We start from the raw sequence: 22,973 nt of genomic DNA, 5'->3' as shown, positions 1-22,973 counted from the left end.
GATCAGCTGAGGGCAGAGGGTCAGGGCCCATTCAGTTGTGGCCCCGCAGGAATCCAAGCTCACTGTGCTCGCTACAGGACAGGAGGTGTTGAGACCAGTAACAAAGCTGTATTCTTAGAGCCAGATGAACAACAAGATGGCCAGTGAATGTCTCCAAATAAACATCTTGTTGGACTCTGGATGTCAGGTTCTTTCAGGAATCAGACAAGGGGGACGTGAGGAAACCAACTAAAAAGACCCTCATCAATCTTGCAAATACCCTGGAATGGCGAGCCTCAGGCAGGCCGACGTATTAATTTCTTCCTTCCTGCAGTCCCCAGGGGAACAGGGTTCTGAACAAAGGCGCTGTAGCTCATCTGTCTGCAGAGGGGCAGGATTCTCAGAGTGGGGCCATTAGGTGTGATTATAATAACAAAAGCAAGTCAGTCAGCGAGGCACCAGAAACAGTTCCAACCCGGAAGAACTGTCTTACCCTGCCCTGTGGGAAGGTGCAGGCTTTACAGGGTCCTGCCTGGGAAGAGTGGCTTCCCGTTGCCCTTCCCTCCCCAGCGCCTGGCACCACTTCCTGTCCCTGGGTTTGCCTGCTCGTTTCCTCTAAGTTGAATCATACAGTCTGTGGGTGTTCTGGGCTGGATGTTTGTGCCCCCTGAAATTCACATGTTGAAATCATAACGCCTAGGTGATGGTGTGACCAGCGGCGGGGGTAAGTGATGAGGTCATGAGTGGAGACCCCAAGAACAGGATCCCAGTTCTTATGACAGAGACCCCCAAGGAGCCCCCTCAGCCCTTCCTCCACCTGAGGACAAGATGAAGACCCCGCCCCCCACCAGGAACGTAGTTTCACCAGAACCTGCCCATCCTGACACCCTTATCTCAGACTTCTGGCCTCCACAACTGTAGAAGATGCATTTGCACTGCCGACGCTCCCATCCTTCTATTTTGCTATGGCAGCCCAAGCAGACTCAGACAGTGAGTCCTTCTGCATCTGCTTCTCTGTCTGAGCATCGTGTGTGCAAGGTCCATCCACGTTGTATCCCGTGTCAGAGCTTCACTCCTTTTCATGGCTCTGTCCTATTCCACTGTGAGCGTGGACCCCATGCTGTTTATCCACCCATCCATCCATCCACCATCCCAGCATCCATCCACCATCCATCCACCCATGCGTGGGACACAATCCATGGGGTTGCAAGCAGTCGGACACGACCGAGTGACTCAGCACACAAACAGCAGTCAGGGCGTCTGCCATCCGCCTCCACGGAGCTTGAACCTGTGCTGCTGCAGCTGCTGACTTTCAACACCCCCGAGGCGAATTCAGGCTGCAGAGTGAGGCTCTCTGTGCTCCAGGGAAACTGGTGGAACAGGTCTTTGGATAGTTAGGATATTTTCAGGAACTGATTTCATGAACCCAATCTTTGCATTTCCTCATATCTAGAAATTAAAAGACACTGCTCCTTGGAAGAAAATCTATGAAAAACCTAAACAACGTATTAAAAAGCTGAGATATCACTCTGCTGACAAAGGTCTCTATTGTTAACGCTATGCTTTTCCCAGTGGTCACGTATGGATGTGAGAGTTGGACTATAAAGAAAGCTGAGCACCAAAGGATTGATGCTTTCTTTCTTTCTTTCTTTCTTTCTTTTAATTTTATTTTATTTTTTAACTTTACAATATTGTATTGGTTTTGCAGTACATCAAAATGAGTCAGCCACAGGTAAACATGTGTTCCCCATCCTGATGCTTTTGAACTGTGGTACTGTAGAAGACTCTTGAGAGTTCCTTGGACTGCAAGGAGATCAAACCCGTCAATCCTAAACGAAATCAACCCTGAATATCCATAGGAAGCACTGATGCTGAAGCTGAAGCTCCAATGCTTTGATGAGGTGAGATGTTACAAGGTTCGGCACCACTGTCTGGGGACCACACACCCTCCCCCGACAGGCTGGAGAAGGAGGAGGGGGTGCCAGGGGGGCCTGTGGGAGGGACCTGGAAGGAGGAGGGGGTGCCAGGGGGGCCTGTGGGAGGGACCTGGAAGGAGGAGGGGACTGCCAGGGGGGCATGTGCCAGGGACCTGGAAGGAGGAGGGGGTGCCAGGGGGGCATGTGCCAGGGACCTGGAAGGAGGAGGGGGTGCCAGGGGGGCCTGTGGGAGGGACCTGGAAGGAGGAGGGGGTGCCAGGGCGGCATGTGGGAGGGACCTGCAGCCCGGGCTGGGGCTGGGTGAGAGCGTCCACTGTTTGCTCATCCTCCCTGGGGTTGCTCCGTCAAAACAGAATTCACAGGCCATCACTTTTATCTGAACCTATAAATGGCTCTCCCATTCCCTGAAGGAACATCAGTCAGAAAGATAAAGCCCTGGCACCTGGTCCCACGTGCATGGACCCTGAGGACATGGGAGCAGACACCAGGGTCACGCGTCCTTGATTTCATTCATGTGAATCATCAGAGCAGCCAACCTATGGAGACAGAAGCACCCGCCGTTTCCAGAGGAAGCGTAGGGGGCACCGGGTGACTGGACTTCACTGGTGGCTCAGTGGTAAAGAGTCCGCCTGCAATGCAGGAGATCCCTCTGCCGGGAAGATTCCCCTAGGGGAGGAAATGGCAGCCCACTCCAATATCCTTGCCTGGGAAATCTCACAGAGGAGCCTGGAGGACTGGTCCCTTGGGTTGCAAGGAGATCCAACCAGTCAATCCTAAAGGAAATCAGTCCTGAATATTCACTGGAAGGACTGATGCTGAAGCTGAAGCTCCAATACTTTGGCCACCTGAAGCAATGAACTGACTGATTGGAAAAGATCGTGATGCTGGGAAAGATTGAAGGCGGGAGGAGAAGGGGATGACAGAGGATGAGCTGGCTGGATGGCATCACCGACTTGATGGACATGAGTTTGAGCAAACTCCAGGATTTGGTGATGGACAGGGAGGCCTGGCGTGCTGCGGTCCATGGGGTCACAGAGTCAGACACGACTGAGCGACTGAGCACAGCTCTCACTGCGTGGCTGTGAGAGGCAGCCGGAGGGCTGCGAGGAGGCGGCCTCTGAGCTGTGCCTGGAGGAAGAAGGTGGGGGTGGGGTCAGGCAGGGGAGCAGCAGCAGCTGGAGCAGTGTCCAGAAAAAGCCTGGCTGTAAAAAGGCACAAGCTCATTGTCACGTCCACAGGTCACTGGCTGCACGGGTGGCTGCGACCAGGACGGTCCCCAACGGGGTCTCCAGCCGAGGTCGGTGCCCTGCCCACCCAGCTCCAGTGGAGGTCGGCACCCTGCCTGTCCAGCCCCTGAAGCCCCAGCATCCTTGGGGGGCCCTCTGCATGCAGAGCCAGCGATGCCAGGGGGATGCCTTCCTTAGGGTCTCTGGTCCCTTCTACTGTCTCTGACCCCCCACCGCCCACCAGGGTGAGGAGGGACATCCCCCTGCTTCACGCTCAGCCGTCCAGAGGGCAATGTCCCTCTATCTGGAACCTGAGGGAACTGTGCAGTCCTGCCGCAAGGCCACAGAAGCAGAGCCAAGAACCAAGGTAACCTCAGAAGCTGACTTGAGCCCCTTTGTCCTGTCCTGTTAAGTCCGACTCTTTGCGACCCCATGGACCGCAGCCCGCCAGGCTCCTCTGTCCATGGGATTCTCCAGGCAAGAATTCTGGAGTGGGTTGCCATGCCCTTCTCCTGGGGATCTTTCCAACTCAGGAATTGAACCCAGGGATCCTGCATTGCAGGCAGATTCTTTACCATCTGAGTCACCAGGGAAGCCCTCAGGACAGAAAATTCCTGCTAGACGGTTGGCTTTAGGTGACTGGCTGGGGCACTATAGGGGTTTACTAGAGTGGGCATCTTTGTGTAATTTTGGGGTCTGGAAGCTTGTTAGCAAAGATCAGGAGGCTTTAAGCAACCAGTAGAAAGGGACTGGGGCTTCCCAGGTGGTGCTAGTGGTAAAAACCCACCTGCCAATGCAGGAGATTTAAGAGACCCAGGTTCAATCCCTGGGTCAGGAAGATCCCCTGGAGGAGGGCATGGCAAACAATCGGACACGCCTGAGCGACTGAGCACGCAGAGGGTATAAACACTGGCTCCTGACCCGTGCAAACTGTCGGGTCCCCTGCTGCACCAGGTAGTCAGCCTGCTTCGCTCACGGTGCTCACAGGATCTCTGCTCTTGGTTCTTAATCAGCTCACTCCCTTCTGAAATCCCTTCTGTGTCTGGAAATTCTTTTCCAGCAGAAAGCAGGACTTCTGAAGACTTGGAGAAATCCAGGTGCTGTGACTGAGGAGGGTGACAGTGAGGCTGGGAGGGGATCTGGCTTGGAGGGAGAGGGGTCCGGGCGGCAGGAAGCCCTGCCCGGAGGGAGGGACAGGGGCAGGAGGGAGCTCAGATGAACGCGGGAGGGGAGCCCCCAGAGGGAACAAGCAGCTCCTGAAACAGGAACTCAGGGGCGAGGGGACCACCTGCAGCTGTTTCTCTTAGCCAACCTGTGCTGTCTCTTCCAGCCCCCAGGGACTGTGGCTCCCGGGCTCCTCTGCCATGGGGCTCTCCAGGCATGAACACTGGACTGGGTTGACGCTTCCTCCTCTGGGGTACCTTCCCCACCCAGGGCTTGAACCCGCTCTCTGGCATTGCAGGCAGATTCTTTACCTGCAAAGCCTGGCCACCAGGAGGGTTCCCGGCAATAAGCTGGAATTCATGGTCCGGCTCTGATCCCTTGACCTCCAGCCATGATGGGGGGAAGGGAGGAGGGGGGACTAGCCGCTTCACTGTGAGGAGCAGAGGGGCTCACGGAGGGCGAGGGACTGACCCGCCTGGGCTCTGTCACCTCAGGCCAGCAGGTCTGCAGGCGAGGACTCGCCCTGGGGATCCACCTTCAGCTGCAGAGACCACACAGGGCAGTCAGGGCTGGGACAAGGGCCACTCGGGGCACAAGGGCCGGACTCTTCAGTGGAGGACTTGGCCACCTGCCACCCAGCGTGACCCGGCGGGATCAAAGGCTTGGAGGCCTGGATGATGCAACGGAGCCCTGGGCTGACAGTCCTGTTTGCCCGGGTCCTGGGCAGCAGCAACCACATGCTGGACAGCGGCCAGCGCTCAGCCAGGTGGTCAGGTTGCCCTAGCCCAGCTCACGGCCCTCAGGGTCCCTGTGGTCACACCCGGGTCACGCTGGCATCCCACCGTCTGGGCACTGGGCCCACGACGGCCCCCGGGCAGGGCCGGGCCCTGCAGACTATCTGTCGGGGGCACCCGGGTCCCCTCACCCGGCCAGGCAGCGCTGTCCTCACAGGAGTCCGCCGCCTAGAGCCGGGCGATGCAGGGGTCGGGGCGGGGCAGGTCTGGGAGGCGGTCCCTCTACCTCGGGGAGTGGGTGTTCCCGGCATCCAGTCGGGCCTTTGAGGAAATGCCTGAGGCTCCCGCGGGCAGAACGAGCTCAGCGAGCAAGCCGGAGTCCCGGCTGGACTCCGCGGTCAGAGAGCGCGGTGCGCACGCGGCGTCCCCCGGCAAGACACAAGGGCAGACTTCCGAGGTGAGGCGGGGGTCCCGGGAGGTCTGCGCGCTCGGGCCCCGGCCCTGGGCCGCTGGACTGGGCGGCGGGAGGGGCTGGAGGGCTGGGACCTCCCGGGGGAAGGGAGGCAGCCACCTGGCGTCTCCACGTGGAAGGACAGTCCCTCCGGGTGGTAGCGCAGAGCCCGACAGAGCCCCTGGACTGCGGCTCGCGGGGAGCAGTGACAAGCCCATCACGAGTCCTGAGCCGGTGCTGACCCTGTGCTGGCTGTTGCCACTGGGGGAGGTCTCCATCTTGTCCTGACGCTGAGCGGGTAGGGCCACGGGCTGGTCGGAGTGGATGGGCACTTTGGGAGCCCGGGAAGTGCTTGGGGGACCCAGGGAGCGTTTCAGGGGGCTGGCAGAGTTTGCGGGACAATGAGCCTTTAAGGGGGCTGGTGAGTTTGGGGATCCAGTGAGTGTTTCACGGGGCGGTGAGTATCTTGGGGACCCAGTGAGTGTTTCAGGGGGGCTGGTGAGTTTGGAGGACCCGGTGAGATTTTCAGGGGGCTGGCGAGTATCTGGGGGACCCAGTGAGCTTTTCAGGGGGCCAGCGAGAATCTGGGGGACCCAGTGAGTGTTTCAGGGGGCTGGTGAGTTTGGGGATCCAGTGAGTGTTTCAGGGGGCTGGTGAGTTTGGGGGACCCAGTGAGTGTTTCACAGGGCTGGCGTGTATCTGGGGGGGCCCAGTGAGCTTTTCAGGGGGCTGTTGAGTATCTGGGGGACCCAGTGAGCCTTTCAGGGGGCTGGTGAGTTTGGGGACCTGAGCAAAGGTCTAGGAGCCTAGTGCTTGTGAAGCCTGCTGACCACTCGGGGCCGGGTGAGCTGGACGACAGGAACGGCTTTGTGCTGGGTTCGCCGGCCCTGCGTTGCTCCATCCATTCATTCACCTGAGAACTATGTCCTGGGCGCCTCTGTGCCCATCCCACCCGCAGATGTGCGTGCGGCCACACGGGGCCTCCCCCGTCTCCCCCCAGGGCCCGCGGGGGCGGAACCTGCCCTCACTGGCACGCGCCCCGCACGCTCACCTGAGTGGCCGGAAGACACAGAGGGCGTGGCAGGCACATGAGGAAGTGCCCCGAGGAGCGAAGCCATGGGGGCGTGCTCCCTGGGGTGCTGTCCGAGGCCTCGAGGCTGGGCGGCCCTACTGCCGAGCACTCCTGAATCTGCACTTGGAAACCAGACAGCTGGGGCTCACAGCCAAGGGAGAGAGGGTAGGTGACCGACACATATGTACTTGGGAGACGGGAGAGTGCCCTGCAAGAACGGGATGGGTGTCCACGGGGGATGGAACATTTCCCCTCCCTTCACAGTGAAGCCACCACAGTCTCAGGCCAGTGCAAACAGGAGGGTGAAGGGCTTGTGACACAGTGACCTGGATTCTGATGGAACAGGCCCCGGGGTGTGGACACAGGAGGGCTCAGGACGGGGCAGGCCTGTGTTACGGGCAGACGTGGGCTCAGGACGGGGCCTGTGTTACGGGCAGACGTGGGCGGGACACCCAGCGGCCAGGAGGCCTGTGTTACGGGGAGGGGACACAGGAGGGCTCAGGACCGGGCAGGCCTGTGTTACGGGCAGACGTGGACGGGACTGGGCAGGCCTGTGTTACGGGCAGACGTGGACGGGACACCCAGCGGCCAGGAGGCCTGCGCTATGGGGAGGTCTCCTCTGCGAGGGGAAGAGACAGACAGACACACACACAGGCGTCCGCAGGATGCTGACGCAGACGCACCAAAGGAACCCTTCGAGACGGGCGCACACACCCACAGGCGCCCCCCACGGTGCTGTGCTCGGGATTCCGACATACTGTTTTGCTGTGTGTTCTACTTGCATCTCGCTGAAGCTGATGAAAATCATATTCGGATTAGGCGAGACTTAATCTGAAGGGTTATTATGAGGAGCAAAGGGGACTTACATGAGGATAAGAGTCCTCCAGGGAGAAGGACTGCTACTCTAGAGAGCCGATTACATAGGGGTAGGGCTTTATTTGTACAAGGGGCACTACTACTGTGGAGAGGTGCCTAATATGATAGAGGGGAGGTACAACAATCAATGGGGCCATGACCATGTAGGGGGATATTCCTGTGGAGAAAGTGAAAGTCGCTCACTCTGACTTTATACAGGCCACGGAATTCTCCAGGCCACAATACTGAGGTGGGTAGTCTTTCCCTTCTCAAGGGGGTCTTCCCAACCCAGGGAGTGAACCCAGGTCTCCCGCAATGCAGGCGGGTTCTTTACCAGCTGAGCCACCAGGGAAGCCCTACTGTGGAGAGGGGACCCTTAATAAAGGAGGACCCTTACTGTAGTGGGGGACTCTTACTGTGGAGGGGGAACAGTGATAATAGGGTCACTCTGATACCTTGGGGGCTGTTACAGTAGAAGGACAACGACAATGGGGGAGCTATTGTAATAAAGGGAACTATTACAATAGAGGGGGCCATTCTGCAGAGGGGGACTATTACAGAAGAGGCAGAACTATATCTGTGGAGGGAGGACTCAGCATAGAGGGGCTGTTACGAGAGGAGGGCTCTCACCGTTGAGAGGGAACTGTTACAGTATAGGTGAGACTGTTACAGTAGAGGGTGGTCTACCACTGAAGAGGGGGGACTACTACTGTACAGAGGGGACTACCACAAAGGGAGAGTGACTATTATAACAGAAGAGGACTGTTACCTTAGGGGCACTATTGTAGGGAATGGGGTCTATTACTGCAGACAGGGACTATTACAATAGAAAGGGGACTGCTGGAATTGAGGAGGACTATTACTACAGACCAGAGAAGGCAATGGCACCCCGCTCCAGTACTCTTGTCTGGAAAATCCCATGGACGGAGGAGCCTGGTGGGCTGCAGTCCATGGGGTCACTAAGAGTTGGACACGACTGAGCGACTTCACTTTCACTTTTCACTTTCATGCGTTGGAGAAGGAATTGGCAACCCACTCGTGCTCATGCCTGGAGAATCCCAGGGATGGCGGAGCCTGGTGGGCTGCCGTCTATGGGGTCGCACAGAGTCGGACACGACTGAAGCGACTTAGCAGTAAGTACTATAGAGGGGGGGACTATTATGATAGGGGAGAGACTATTAATATAGAGTAGCGACAACAGAAGAGGACTATTAGTGTAGAGGGGAAACTATGAGAATAGCAGCAGGACTGTTATAGTAGAAGGGGGACTTTGTGGAGGGGGAACACTGACAATAGAGGGAGATTATTAGAGAGACTTTTACATAGAGACAGAATTATTACAACAGGGGGTGGACTATGCCAGTAGAGGGGGACGTTTACCGTAGAGGGAGATTATAGCAACAGAGGACTTTTACTCTAGAGGGGGGATATCAGAAGCAGACGATTATAATTATGGGGACTACTGCAATCAAGGAGAACTATTATTGCAGAGAGGGGACTATGAGAGTATAGGATTATTACTCCAGGGGAGACTACTACTGTAGAGGGGGAACTTTGACAACAGTGGGGGAGCCATCACTATACAGTAGGACTATGACATTAAAGGAGGCTTATTTTTAGAGGAGAGACTTTTACCACAGAGGGGGTACTATTACAAGAGAAGTATGACAACCGAGACAGGACTATTAGTGTATAGGGTGGAGGGCTATGACACTAAACAACTATTACTCTATGGGGAAACTGTTACTGTAGAGGGAGACTATGACAACAGAGGGGAGCTCATACTGTAGAAGAGGAACTATTACTGTAGAGCGGGGACTATGACAACAGAAGGGGACTATTACTGTAGAAGGGGGACTATGACAACAGAAGGAGAGTATTACAAGTAAGGAGGACTATTATTACAGAGGGGCTCTGACAGTACAGCAGCACAGTTACTGTAGAAGCGGAATTTTGAAATAGAGGGCTGTTACTCTAAACACTATGACATTAGTGTTAGTCGCTCAGTTGTGTCCGACTCTGTGACCTCATGGATTGTAGCCCATCAGGCTCCTGTGTTCATGGGATTCTCCAGGCAAGAATACTGGCGTGGATTGCCATGCCCTCCTCCACTATGAAATTAGAGGGGGCTATTACTACAGAAGGGGAACTATTACTGTAGAGGACTATGACAACAGAAGGGGACTATTACTATAGAGAGAGGACCTTAAGAATAGGGACAACCCCTGTCCGTGGAGAGCAGTAAACCCAAGAATAAAGGCCCAGGCATGTGTTTGCCATGAAAGGAGTCCTGATGGGACGTGGACCACAGGCCCTGACTTGGGAAGAGCCGTGAGGGGAGGCTTCTGCCCAAGCAGGGACAGTGGCTGCAGTTGGGGATGGGCAGGTGGAACCAGCGGGTCACAGGCCCATGTTCTGACCGGTCCTGGGAATGACCGGGTCGGCCGACACCGACGATCCTAGGGAGGGACTGGTCTGTGTGGCCGGGTCAGGGAAGTGAGGATCTCAGTCTCTACAGGGAGGGGTCTTTGCGGAAACTGTTTGCAGGACATGGGGGGTGAGGGCGGGGCTTCCTGGACCCCTGGGTCACCTTCAACACCACGCAGAGGGCTCTGTCCCCTCTCCCCGGTGGGAAGACGAGGCACAGAAGCTCGGGGGCGATGTCAGGGGCCAGGCAGGTGGCCGAGTCTGCAGCCAGCACTCAAGTCCGGGTCCGTGTCTCCAGGTGATGGTTTTAAACCGTCTCCTTGCATCATGGGATGGCCGCGCTTGGCCCCACGGGGGTAAAGCCCAGTGTTTTCACTCCCCTGTCCCCGCCCTGTCACACCCACCCAAAACAGGAGAGGGGACACTCAGACCCTGACTGGAGGCGCTCCCAGCTTCTTAGCTGCTCAGCTGAGCTGGACAGAGCGCCTCGGGGGCGTGAAGGGGGTGTGGCCTAGCGCCTGTGCTCCATCCCCCTCGGATGGAAGCCCCCATTCCTGGAGGCCCGCCGGGTCAACCGGGGCCCCTTAGAGGAGGGGGCTGGTGCAGAGCGCGAGGGTGGGGGGCCCTCTGGAGGGGGTCGCCAGCTGCAGCCGCAGGGAGAACAACTTGAGCTGCTGGGGCCTGTCTGTTGGTCCCTGTCCCTCCTCCTGGTCCCTGTCCCTCCTCCCTTGCTCCCCCTCAAACCCTCACTTCACCTCCCGTGTCTCTCTTTACGTCTCGGTCCATTTCTCTCTGTCTCATTCTGTCTCTAGAGCTCATCTGCCCTCTGCAGCACCCCATCCTTTCTCTTGGAGAGAAGCCCGCAGGTTCCCGTTTCTCAGAGCCACGCCTCCGCGCCGCCAGCACCGTGCCTTCTGCACGTCCTGTTTTAACTCCTGCAGAGCCCCGTTTCCTCCCCAAGATCTCCCGGCTCGGCCTCTGGGCTCGGCCTCCGATGGGCGGGCAGGTGAGCTCGCCCGGCTCCTTCAGCGGCCTGCCCTACGCCTCCAAGGCGAACGCAGACTGGATGTCGGCGCTGAACTCTCAGCTCTGGGATGTGCCGCTGCACCAGCTCTCCATCCCAGGTGAGGCCCCGCGGGCTCGGCTCAGCGGGAAGGCGGCCGCCAGACGGTCCGCGTGTGCGAAGCCTCAGTGCCAAACATGCACACATGCAGGCACACACACGTGCATGCACACACACACACACACATACACACCGAACACACATGCACACAGGGATACATGCACACACAGTGCACACACACATACACACACCAGCGCCTTCCCTTCTGAGTCCACTTTATCCCCATTCAACCTGGAAGGTACATGAACCCCGGAGAGGCTGCCTTCAGGACACATGGCACCCTGGGCTGGAGGTGGGCGGGGCGGGGGGAGGGGCGTCGTGCTTTCTCAGCCTCTGACCTACTCCCGGGGACCCCTGGGAACTTCAGCTCCCTCACCTTCGCGCCCACGTTTTCCATCAGAGCTCGTGCGGCACGTTCTGCACTTGAGCCTGGAGGGCCCAAAGTTTAAGATGTCCACCGGCCCCCAGACGACTCGGTAAGTGGTACCGGAACTATCTAATTAAAATGAGGAACTTCTGACTCCAGTCAGTTTGGTCGCAAAGTGCTGCAAAGCTCAGCCGTGGGTGGGCATCTCGACTTGGGAATGCCCAGCGGTGCCCAGGCAGGTGGGCACTTCCAAGGCAACACTGCTGTGCTCAGGCCATCGGAGGGGCAGCCACCAGGGCCTGGGCAGGGAGGGTCCCCACCGGCCAGCACCAGCCTGCTCACCTCCCAAGGTGCAAACGCTGTTCTCCACCCGCACTCCTCTGGCCGCGACCCTGGGCACTGCCCGCTGGGCACGCACACGAACAGCGGGAGAAACAGGAAGTGCTGTTTCCTACGGAAAGCAGCTTCAGACCCCTCCTCGCCCTCTCAACGGCTCTGGGGTTTGATGCCCGCCACCCCACCCTCCCCGGGAGAAGGCCCACACGGCCCTTCCCTGCGGGTGTGGAGCAGGCAGGGAACCGCGGACCCCGTCTCCGCCCTTCTGCTGCTTCCCCACGAGCAAGGCCATGGGGGCCCTGCAAGGAAGGGGCGTCTGGGTCTTCAGGCCACCTCCACCCACGAGGGGCCCACTCTCCTTAAATAGAACTCCTGAGGCCCTCCAGCAGGCCCGGGCACCACTCACCTGCTTCGGTCTTTGCAAATGCACCTGTTCTGGACATTTCTTATAAATGGGCATGGAAAATGTGTCTTTCTGTGTCTGCTTCTCTCGCTGACCATCGTGTGTTCAAGGTCCATCCACGATGCAGCCTGTGTCACAGCTTCACTCCTTTTCACGGTGAGTCACACACCATGGTATGCATGGACCACATGCCGAGAACCCACCCATCCGGCCACTCGTCCACTCATCCATCCGTCCATCCACCCACTCACTATCCATCCACTCATCCATACAACCACCCCCCACCCATCCACCCATCCGTCCCTCCATCAACCCAGCTATGCACCCACCATCCATCCATCCATCCATCCATCTACTTATCTATCCACCCTCCCATCCACTCTGCCATAACAGCATCAAATCAAATTATACTGTGAACTTGTAAATCCTCCTTGACCCTGAGAATAAGTTTAAAAAAAAAAAAAAAAGGGAGAAAGAAATACAGCTCATCCAAACCTATGTTCAGAGACGGAAGGGAAGGGTTTCTGGCTTGTCCCCAGGTGACTGCCAAGGTGTGGATCTGTCCACACTGTCTCTGCAACACAGCACACAGATTTAAAAGGAAAAAGAACAGATGAAACCGGCATCATCAAGAGCCTGAAAATCCTATGAATAACTTCAAGGAACTTGTGACTAGAGAGGGTCTGTCTGTGCTCACTCATGTCGCACTCCCTGTGGCCCCACAGACTGCACCCGCCAGGCTCCTCTGTCCGTGGGACGCTCAGGCAAGAATCCTGGACTGGGTTGCCGTGCCCTCCTCCAGGGGATCTTCCCCCGGGATCAGACCTGCGTCTTTTATGTCTCCTGCACTTGCAGGCGGGCTCTTTGCCACGAGCACCTCCTAGGAAACAACAAACCATAAAATCAAAAGCCATCTTAAGCCTTTGCTGTCCCAAAACGGGGCTCCCTGAAGAAACTGCTCTTCACTGTCTCACACTGCAGAGACCCCATTGCGAAATAGGGTTCAGTTCCCTGGTCTCGGTGGATGTGACTTTCAGGATTCCCCGTGCCCTACAGCGCTATAGCTGTGCGTCCCGAGGGCAGCTCGGGGGCACAGAGGACAGGCTCGGGGGTGACGTGTCCCCTGCCTGGTCTGCCCACAGGGAGCCATGACACGATGACCTACTGCCTGAATAAGAAGTCACCCATCTCCAGCAAGGAGCCGAGGCTGCTGCAGCTTCTGTGCAAAGTGCTGCCGTGTGTCACCCTGCCCGTGGTGCTCAAGTGGTCCACCACCCAGGTGAGGGTCTGCGGGCACGCCCGGGCCAGGCCCAGCTCCAGCCGCTGGTGTCACCCGCGGGGCTGTGCCCTTATCCCTGTTGGGGAAACGGAATTGAGAACAAACTCCCTGTAAAGCACAATTGTCCTTCAGTCGCTCAGTCGCGTCTGCGTCTCTGCAACCCCATGGACTGAAGTCCACCAGGCTCCTCAATCCATGGGATTCTCCAGGTGAGAACACTGGAGTGGGTTGCCATGCCCTCCTGCAGGGGATCTTCCCGACCCAGAGAGCCTCCCAGAAAGGCAGCAAAGGACAGAGCTTTACTGTGGACCAGCCTGAAGCCAGAGGGGGACCTGCGGACTATGAGCATCACAGGCTGATGTCAGAGAGGCTGTGGGAGGGGGAGGGAAGAGGCAGGGTCCCGCCCGTTGTGCAACTGAGGACAGCTCCTTCCTGCTCCCGGATAAGCAGTAGCTGAGCTCTGGCGTCCGCTGAGGTGGGTTTGTGTTTGCGACACCCCCTCCAGGGAGGCTTCCTTGGTGGCTCAGGTGGTAAAGAATCCGCCTGCAATGCAGGAAACTCAGGTTTGATCCCTGGGTGGGGAAGATCCCCTGAAGGAGGAAATGGCCACCCACTCCAGTGTGCTGGCCTGGAGAATCCCATTGACAGAGAGCCTGGTGGGCTGCAGCCCGTGGGGTCCCAGAGAATGAGACACAGGCACTCCCTCCCTTCCCCTGCAGTGCTCCTCCCAGGCGGCTCCGGGTTTAGGGGGTGGGGAGAAGCCACGTGGGCAGCAGTCACTGTGCAGGATGGAGAGGGGTCCATGGCAGGGCCTGTCTGTGGGGAAGGGGCACCGACTGGCAGCAGCCCTGTCGCTGGCACACACGCCAGCCGGGGGTGGATGCTGAAGCATAGAGAACCTTCCCCAGGCCCAGGGGCCCACCTGGGGGGCAGGCTGCCCCACCTTCCTGTACCCTGCCGCGGGGGCACTCACATTCCTGGTTTTTCAGCTCCCAGGCTGGTCCTCCCAGGGGACCAGAGGCTGTCAAGCTCACCTCTTGCCTCGTGTAATTGTTACGTCTTGCCTTGTGTAATTACTTCCTCCTGGGAGGTCCCCAGTTGCTGAAATCCTGCTGGGGGACCTGAGGGGCAGAGAGCAAGGGCTGGAATGTGGGCAAGCCTCATTCCTGCTCGGGTCAGGCGCCTGTAGCTCGGGTCAGGCGCCTGTAGCTCACACCCAGAGGGACGGGTCCCCCAAAGCCCGGGAGGCCTGCAGGGCTGGGGGCCCTCGGCTCTGAGGGTCCCTTGGTGCCAGGGTCCCTCCGTCCTGGGGGGCCTGGGTGCCAGGGTCTCAAGTGGTACGGCTGCCAGGGAGGCCCAGGGTGTGCGCGGTGGCTGGGGGGGTGGTCTTGGGGGGTGTTGAAGGTCGGCAGCTGCAGCAGCCCTTGACTTAATCCTTTTAGAGGTGGATGTCAAGTCGTAGCTGACAATATTCATATTAGTCTTTGCTTTTTCTTTTATTTTGGATTGGATGGGGGGGCTGTGACTTTCTTTCCCATTTTTTTATCCTTTTATTTTTTTCTTTTTCCATTACGACTCCATGCAGAGAACACAGCACCGTTTTCTGCTACTAGTTGATGTTAATATTCGTTTTTACTTTTTCTTTGATTTTGCATAGAGGAAGACTATCGCTTTCTTTCCCTTTTTTTAAATCCTTAGATATTTTTCTTTTTCCATAATGACTCTGTGTAGCGAACACAGTACCATTTTCTGCTACTAATTTATGTTAATGTTAGTCTTTGCTTCTTTTATTTTGGATAGAGCACATCTGTTATTTTCTTCCCAATTTTTTATCCTTATTTTTTTCTTTTTCCATTATGACTCCTTGTAGAGGACACAGTACATTTTCTGCTACTAATTTATATTAGGGCTTGCCTGGTGGCTCAGCTGGTAAAGAACCTGCCTGCAATGTGGGAGGCCTGGGTTTGATCCCTGGGTTAGGCATATCCCCTGGAGAAGGGAAAGGCTCCCCACTCCAGTGACCTTGCCTGGAGAGTCCCATGGACAGAGGGGGTCTGTGGGCTGCAGTCCACGGGACTGCCGAGAGGTGGACACGACTGAGCAACTCTCACTTTTCGTTATGTTGCTGTGATTCTTTGCTTTTTCCTCTTATTCACACGCCGGGCAGAGGTTTCTTCCTTTCCTTCTCCCCTTGGTTCCTCCTTGCCTTCCCCAGTGCCTTTGTGGGGGTGGCGGCAGACCTCTGTGGCTCTCGTGTGTCCTCACATCCAAGGGTCCAGCTGGGCTGTCCTGGAGCCTGCGCTGGTGAACCCACTGGGGGCTTCCGCCCAGGGACTGCCAGGGAGGAGGCTGAGGCTGGACCCTGCAGGGGCCCCAAGACCACGGTCTGGGCCCGGGCTCTGTGGCTGCACATGACCAGTGACCCTGCAGACCCCGCTGCCAGAAGCAGGGCCTGAGCCTGGCGGCGCCAACACTGCTGACTTGACAGTGGACGACGCGGCCCTCAACTGGGCGTCCTCAGCGCGGGCCCAGCCCCCGAGGGCGGCGACGAGCTGAGGCGGGGCCGCCCTGTGCCCGGCACCAGTGACCGACCCCTGTGTGCAGGTGCTGAGCGTCACGGAGCAGCTGGATGCTGGCGTGAGGTACCTGGACCTGCGGATCGCACACGTGGAGGACGGCTCGGAGAGGAACCTGCACTTCGTCCACATGGTGTACACGACGGCTCTCGTGGAGGTGGGCACGCGCGGGCCAGGCGGGACAAGCTGACCTGTAAGGAGCAGCACAGGTCCACCCCGGTTAGAAGACGCTGACCCCTAAGGGGACAGACACACGTCCACTCAGACAGACACACGTCCACCTTAGACAGACACACGTCCACCTCAGAAGATGCTGACCCGTAAGGGGACACACGTCCACTCAGACACACACACGTCCACCCCAGTTAGAAGACGCTGACCCCTAAGGGGATAGACACATGTCCACTCAGACAGACACACGTCCACCTCAGAAGACGCTGACCCCTAAGGGGACAGACACACGTCCACTCAGACAGACACACGTCCACCCCAGTTAGAAGACGCTGACCCCTAAGGGGACAGACACACGTCCACTCAGATGGACCCACGTCCCCTCTAGTCAAGAGAGGCTGACCCCTAACAGGATGGACACATGTCCACCCCAGTTAGAAGACACTGACTCCTAAGAGAATGGACACATGTCCACTCAGACAGACACACGTCCACTCCAGTTAGAAGACGGTGACCCCTAATGGGACGGACACACGTCCACTCCAGGCAGGAGAGGGCTGGCCTCTGGCATCAGTCACTCAGAATCCCTGACCAGCGTGCATTTCTGAACTCACACCTGTAGCCCTGGCCTCTGGGGCGTCTCCCGCAGTTTAGCTAAACCGGGTCCCTGGCGCATCTTCCTGCGTCCAGTCCATCCTCTCGGCTGCCAAGTCACTTCATGGCTCCCTCTGGCCATGGCCCCTGTGCCCCCACCACAGACGCCAGCAACCCTCGGGGTCTGGGGGCACCGTCCCTGGGTCTCGCTGTGCACGCACCCTGGCCTCGCACACTCCCTGCACTGCATACCTTACACGATTCTATGAGCACTGCTCCCTGCTGCTGCGCACGCACACACACGCGTATCTGTGCACACACAGGTCACGACCACATAAACACAAGCGTATGCACCCGTGCGTACAGGAGCGTGTACACACACACACCCACGGCCCCCGCTGCCACTCGGGAGGCGGGGTCCCCGGGAGCAGCGCCTTGCTTGTGTCTGTGTGTGTCGGGACCCCCGACCTGTCTGTGGAGTGGTCGTGCTGGGGTCGTGCTTGTCTCTCACACAAGGAGCGTGCACACACACCCCCACACCCGTGGCCCCCGCTGCCACTCGGGAGGCGGGTCCCCGGGAGCAGCGCCTTGCTTGTGGCTGTGTGTGTCAGGACCCCCCGACCTGTCCGTGGAGTGGTCGTGCTGGGGTCGTGCTTGTCTCTCACACAAGGCCCTTCTCGCCACCCCCACTCAGGACACGCTCACGGAGATCTCCGAGTGGCTGCAGAGCCACCCCCGGGAGGTGGTTATCCTGGCGTGCAGGAACTTCGAGGGCATGACGGAGGACCTGCACGAGTACCTGGTGGGCTGCATCAAGAACATCTTTGGGGACATGCTGTGTCCCCGCGGGGTGAGCAGGCGCCGCGGGCTCCCCATGCTCTTGGCAGCAGGGGTGGTGGGAGTGCCAGGCTTCACTGGAATCACGGACCATCCGCTCGCTGCGTAAGGCTGATTCAGGCACCAGGTGACGCTGCTCAGGAAGCCCAGGAATCCACCCACCACTGTCTCCACTCAAACACGCCAGTAACCAGCCCATCACTGGTCACAGGCACCCCCAATAATCCGTCATGCCCGGTCTCCACTCAGACACCCCCAAAATCCAACAATCACTCCTCAAGATGCCCCAGTAACCCACCTGCCATTTCCTATTAGAAACCCCAATAATCCACCCACCTCTGTTTCCACTCAGGAACCCCAATAATCCACCCATCACTGCTAAAGACACCCAAGTAATCTACCCACTAGTGTCTCCACTCAAACACCCCCAAAATCTACCAATCACTGCTCAAGACACCCCAATAACCCACCCATCACCATCTCCACTCAGACACCCTAGTGATGTACCCACCAGTGCCTCTACTCAGACACACCAGTAATCCACCATGACTGTCTCTTCTCACGGAGAACCCAATAACCAGCCCGTCACTGCTCACAGACGCCCCAATAATCCATACACCACTGTGGCTTCTCGCACACCCCCAATAACTGACACATCGTCACAAGGAACCCCAATAACCCCTGTGCACGCGTCTCACGGGCACCCGGATGATCCCCCCAGGAGGTGCCAACTCTGCGCCAGCTGTGGTCACGGGGCCAGCAGGTCATCCTGTCGTACGAGGACGAGGCATCCGTGAGCCGTCACACGGAACTGTGGCCCGGGATCCCCTACTGGTGGGGGAACAAGGTGAAGCCCCAGGACCTCGTAAACTACCTGGAGCTCATGAAGAGCCACGGCCGGCCGGGTGAGTGCCACCTCGCCCCGAGACACCTAGCCACACGCGTGTGCAAGGGCACGGGGCTGGTTTTGGGTTCGAGTGGAGAAATGGAACGGGACGTGTTAGGGGTGTTACTCTGTCCACCACAGGGGGTCAGGACGTGGACATCCGAGCGGACATTATTGTGCCCACCACACGGGCTCAGGATGTGGGCAGGACGTGGACATCCATGCGGACATTACTGTGTCCACCACACGGGGTCGGGATGGGGCCATCTTTGGGGTCACTGTCCAGCCTGCCTGCCCTCTGTAACAGCACAAATTCATGAGTCAACACCCCTGTGAGCCCCTGCTGTCTGAACTTTGGTCTCTGTCAGACATGTGAAGCTCTGACCACTGCGGAGGCCAGAGTCTGGATGGGGTGACAGCGTGGGCAGGTGACCCCATGGGTTAGTGGTTGCATGGGTGGGTGACCCCATGGGTTACTGGTCACATGGGCAGGTGACCACGTGGGTGGGTGGCCGAGTGGGTGGGTGACTGTGTGGGTGAGTGAACAGTTTGAGTTTGTGACCACATGAGTGGATGACAGTGTGAGTGGGTAATCATGTGGACAGGTGACCGCATGACCTCACAGGTTAGGGACTCCGTGGGTGGGTGAACACGTGGCTTGGTGGCCAGGTGGCTTAGTGACCCGCAGGCTGCTGACCCCGTGGGTGGGTGACTATGTGAGTTGCTGACCCCATGGCTGGGTGACCTCCTGGGTGGGTGACCACGTGGGTTGGTGGCCACGTGGAGGGGTCACCACATGGGTTGGTGACCATGTGAGTTGGTGACCACATGGGGTGGTTGGCCACATGACCCCGTGGGTTAGTGACCGCACACGAGGGCGGCTGGAGCCAGCACCGTGAACAGAAGCCCCTCTCTTGTCCCAGGCGGGCTGTTCGTGGCCGGCATCAACCTCACGGAGAACCTGGAGTTCATCCTCGTTCACCCAGCCTGGTCCCTGGAGAAGCTGACCCTGAGTGGGCTCCCCTACCTGTGCGCCTGGGTGCGGGCCCAGTGCCCGGGGTCGGCCGCCGGCTGCACCAACATCATTGCAGGCGACTTCATCGGGGCCAGCGGGTTTGTTAGCGACGTCATTGGGCTTAACCAGAAGCTGCTTCGGGGCTGACTGACGGCGCGCGGGTGGAGCGGGGCATCCCGGAGGCTGCTCCTCGGGCGCGTCCTGTGACGTCACCGGGCTGAACCGGAAGCTGCCTGGGGCTGACCGACAGCACGTGGGTGGAGCTGGCCATCGCGGAGGCTTCTCCTTGGTTGTGTCCTGTGACGTCACCGGCCTTAACCGGAAGCCGCCTGGGGCTGACAGACGGTGCGCCGAGGAGCTGGGCATCGCCGAGGCTGTTGTCAGTCCTGTCCTGCAGGGCTGGTAATCCGTCCGTCCATCCACGGAATGTGGGTGGCTGCAGAGGTGGGGCCAGGTGGCAGGGTCCTCCGTGTCTCTCAGCGGATGTAGGGTGTGAGGTGATGATTAAAGGCAATGGTGTGATTTGTACAATCACATCTTCCAGGGAGACATACTGGTTCTCAGGTCTGTGGCTTCCCTGTGGGAGAGGCTGGGGAACGCCCTCCCTCTGGGCGCTGAGAGCAGCAGACACAACCCCCAGCTGGGTCGGGGGGCGGGGGAGGAGGCAGTATGACACAATTCATAAGGAGGGGACTGAGCACATTAAGATCCCACTGAGAAATCCCTTTTATTAGATGAGGGCCTTCCCTGGTGGCTCACCTAAGAAAGCCTTCTTATCTCTCCTTGCTATTCTTTGGAATTCTGCATTCAGGTGGCTATATCTTTCTGTGTCTCCTTTGCCTGTCTCTTCTCAGCTATTTGCAAGACCTCCTCAGACAACCACTTTGCCTTTTTGCATTTATTTTTCCTGTGGATGCTTTTGATCACCACCTCCTGGACAACGTTAGGAACCTCCGGCTATAGGTCTTCTGGTACTCTGTGCGCCAGATCTAGCCCTTGGATCTATTTGTCACTTCCACTGTATGATCACAAGGGATTGGAATAAAGCAAAGAAACAGGAAAACAATAGAATGGGAAAGACCAGAGATCTCTTCAGGAAAAATTGGAGACACCAAGGGAATATTTCATACAAAGACAGGCACAATAAAGGACAGAAATGGTATGGGCCTAACTAAAGCAGAAGAGATTAAGAAGAGGTAGCAAGAATACACAGAAGAACTGTAAAAAAAGGTCTTAATAACCTGGATAACCACAATGGTGTGATCACTCACCTAGAGCCAGACATCCCGGAGTGCAAAGTCAAGTGGACCTTAGGAAGCAACAGTACAAACAAAGCTAGTGGAGGTGACGGAATCCCAGCTGAGCTATTTCAAATCCTAACAGATGGTGCTGTTAAAGTGCTTCACTCAATATGTCAGCAACTTTGGAAAACTTGGCAGTGGCCACGGGACAGGAAAAGGTCAGTTTTCATTTCAATCCCAAAGAAGGGCAATGCCAAAGAATGTTCAAACTACTGCACAACTGCATTCATTTCACATGCTGGCAAGGTAATGCTCCAAATCCTTAAAGCTAGGCTTCAGTGGTATATGAACCAAGAAATCCAGATGTATAAGCCTGATGTAGAAAAGGCAGAGGAACCAGGGATCAAACTGCCAACATCTGTTGGATCACAGAAAAAGGGAAATCCAGTAAAACATCTGCTTCATTGACTACACAAAAGCCTTTGTGTGGATCACAACAGACTGTGGAGAATTCTTCAAGAGATGGGAATACCAGACTACCTTACCTGCCTCCTGAGAAACCTGTATGCAGGTCAAGAAGCAACAGTTAGAACTAGACATGGAACAACAGACTGGTTCAAAATTGGGAAAGGAGTATGTCAAGGCTGTACACTGTCACCCTGCTTATTTAACTTACATGCAGAGTACGTCATAGATGGGCTGGATGAAGCACAAGCTGGAATCAAGATTACTGGGAGAAATAGCAATAATACATGCAGATGATACCACCCTAATGGCAGAAAGTGAAGAGGAACTAAAAAGCCTCTTGATGAGGGTGAAAGAGAGAAGTGAAAAAGCTGGCTTGATACTCAGCATTCAAAAAACTTAAGATCATGGCATCAGGTCCTATCACTTCGTGGCAAAAAGATGGAGAAACAATGGAAACAGTGACAGACCATTTTCTTGGGCTCCAAAATCATTGTGGACGGTGACTGCAGCCACAAAATTAAAAGATGCTTGCTCCTTGGAAGAAAAGCTATGACAAACCTAGACAGAATACTAAAACGCAGAGACATCACTTTGCTGACAACAGTCTATAATCAAAGCTATAGTTTTTCTGGTAGTCATGTACAGATGTGAGAATGGAATCATAAAGAAGGCTGAGTGCAGAAGAATTGATGGTTTTGAACTGTGATGCTGGAAAACACTCTTGAGAATCCCATGAACAGCAAGGAGACCAAACCTGTGATCCAAGAGGACATCAACCCTAAATTTTCATTGGAAAGACTGATGCTGAAGCTCCAATATTGTGGCCTCCTGATGGAAAGAGCCAACTCACTGGAAAAGACCCCAGTGCTGGGAAAGACTGAGGGCAGGAGGAGAAGGGGGCAGCAGAGGATGAGACGGTTGGATGGCATCACCAACCCGTGCATTGGAAGCACAGAATGTTAACCGCTGGACCACCAGGGAAGTCCCAGTTTGTGGCTTTTTGTGACCAGACAACCAAGAGGTTGCTAGCGACTTTCATGATAATCCTTGAAGTATCCTTGAAAGTCCAAGGTCGATGGAGCAAAGTGCACGGCTGCTGGGTCAGAAAATTAACCAGGGCTTCCCTGACAGCTCAGTGAATCCGTCTACCAATGCAGGAGACATGAGTTCTGTCCTTGATCCAGGAAGATTCCCACATGCTGTGCAGCAACTAAGCCCATGCGCCCCAACTACTGAGCCCTATACTGTAGCACCTGGGAGCCTCAACTGTTGACGCCTGTATGCCTCTAGTCCATGCTCTGCAACAAGAGAAGCCACAGCAACGAGAACCCCGCACACCACAGCTAGAGCAGCCCCACTGTCTGCAACTAGAAAGAAGCCCACACAGCAGCAAACAGCCAACACAGAATACAAAACCCAACACAAAAATTCAAAACAGAAACCACTAGCCCACACAGTGAAGGATCTAGGCTCTAAAATTCATCTTGGTACCCACCCGCGTCATACAGGTGTTGGGGGCGCCCCTGGGGGCTGCCCCCCCACTCCCCCTTCCTGTGACCATGGCCTTCCATTCACCTAGCCAGGCCTGTTCTCAAAGCCTTGGGCCCCAATGGGGGCGGGGTTGGGGGGAGGGGGGAGCCTGTCTGCAGGAGGGTCTCAGGACAGTCTGGGTACTTGGGTGGTCTTATACCTGTTCGCACCATATGCCAGCCCGAAGCCTCTCTCTGGGACCCCCTGAGATCCTGGGACCCTGAGACCCCCCACCCCCTCCTTGTCCCATGAAACCCCTGCCCTCTGCCCCGTGAGACCCAACCTCCTCCTCCCTGGGATCC

At 56.9% G+C, this 22,973-nt stretch overlaps 1 protein-coding gene across 2 annotated transcripts; it reads left to right on the top strand.

Annotated features, from left to right (window-relative positions):
- The first annotated feature begins 4,711 nt into the window (after positions 1–4,711).
- On the top strand, positions 4,712–22,748 carry PLCXD1 (phosphatidylinositol specific phospholipase C X domain containing 1). Of its 2 annotated transcripts, XM_061408318.1 has the most exons (7): positions 4,712–5,497; positions 10,658–10,969; positions 13,217–13,353; positions 15,958–16,086; positions 17,389–17,544; positions 18,253–18,436; positions 19,341–22,748. In XM_061408318.1, the coding sequence occupies exons 2-7, from the start codon at positions 10,840–10,842 to the stop codon at positions 19,577–19,579; spliced, it is 975 nt and encodes a 324-aa protein (XP_061264302.1). In that variant the 5' UTR covers positions 4,712–5,497; positions 10,658–10,839; the 3' UTR covers positions 19,580–22,748. The 2 variants fall into 2 exon arrangements, with proteins under 2 accessions (XP_061264302.1, XP_061264301.1); XM_061408317.1 differs by lacking the exon at positions 4,712–5,497 and having other exon boundaries at positions 10,840–10,969; positions 18,253–19,433.
- Positions 22,749–22,973: the final 225 nt, after the last annotated feature.

The sequence above is a fragment of the Bos javanicus genome, chromosome X (assembly GCF_032452875.1).
Source record: "Bos javanicus breed banteng chromosome X, ARS-OSU_banteng_1.0, whole genome shotgun sequence".
NCBI classification, from domain to species: Eukaryota; Metazoa; Chordata; class Mammalia; order Artiodactyla; family Bovidae; genus Bos; species Bos javanicus.
This window is presented reverse-complemented; position numbering and strand designations above follow the sequence as displayed.

What these genes read in the sequence shown, in the direction of transcription:
- PLCXD1 (XM_061408317.1), top strand. Translation starts at nt 10,840, where the DNA reads ATGGGCGGGCAGGTGAGCTCGCCCGGCTCCTTCAGCGGCCTGCCCTAC. An exon ending in TCAAGTGGTCCACCACCCAG is followed by an intron (nt 13,354 to 15,957) that starts GTGAGGGTCTGC and finishes CCCTGTGTGCAG; the next exon opens with GTGCTGAGCGTCACGGAGCA. An exon ending in ACACGACGGCTCTCGTGGAG is followed by an intron (nt 16,087 to 17,388) that starts GTGGGCACGCGC and finishes ACCCCCACTCAG; the next exon opens with GACACGCTCACGGAGATCTC.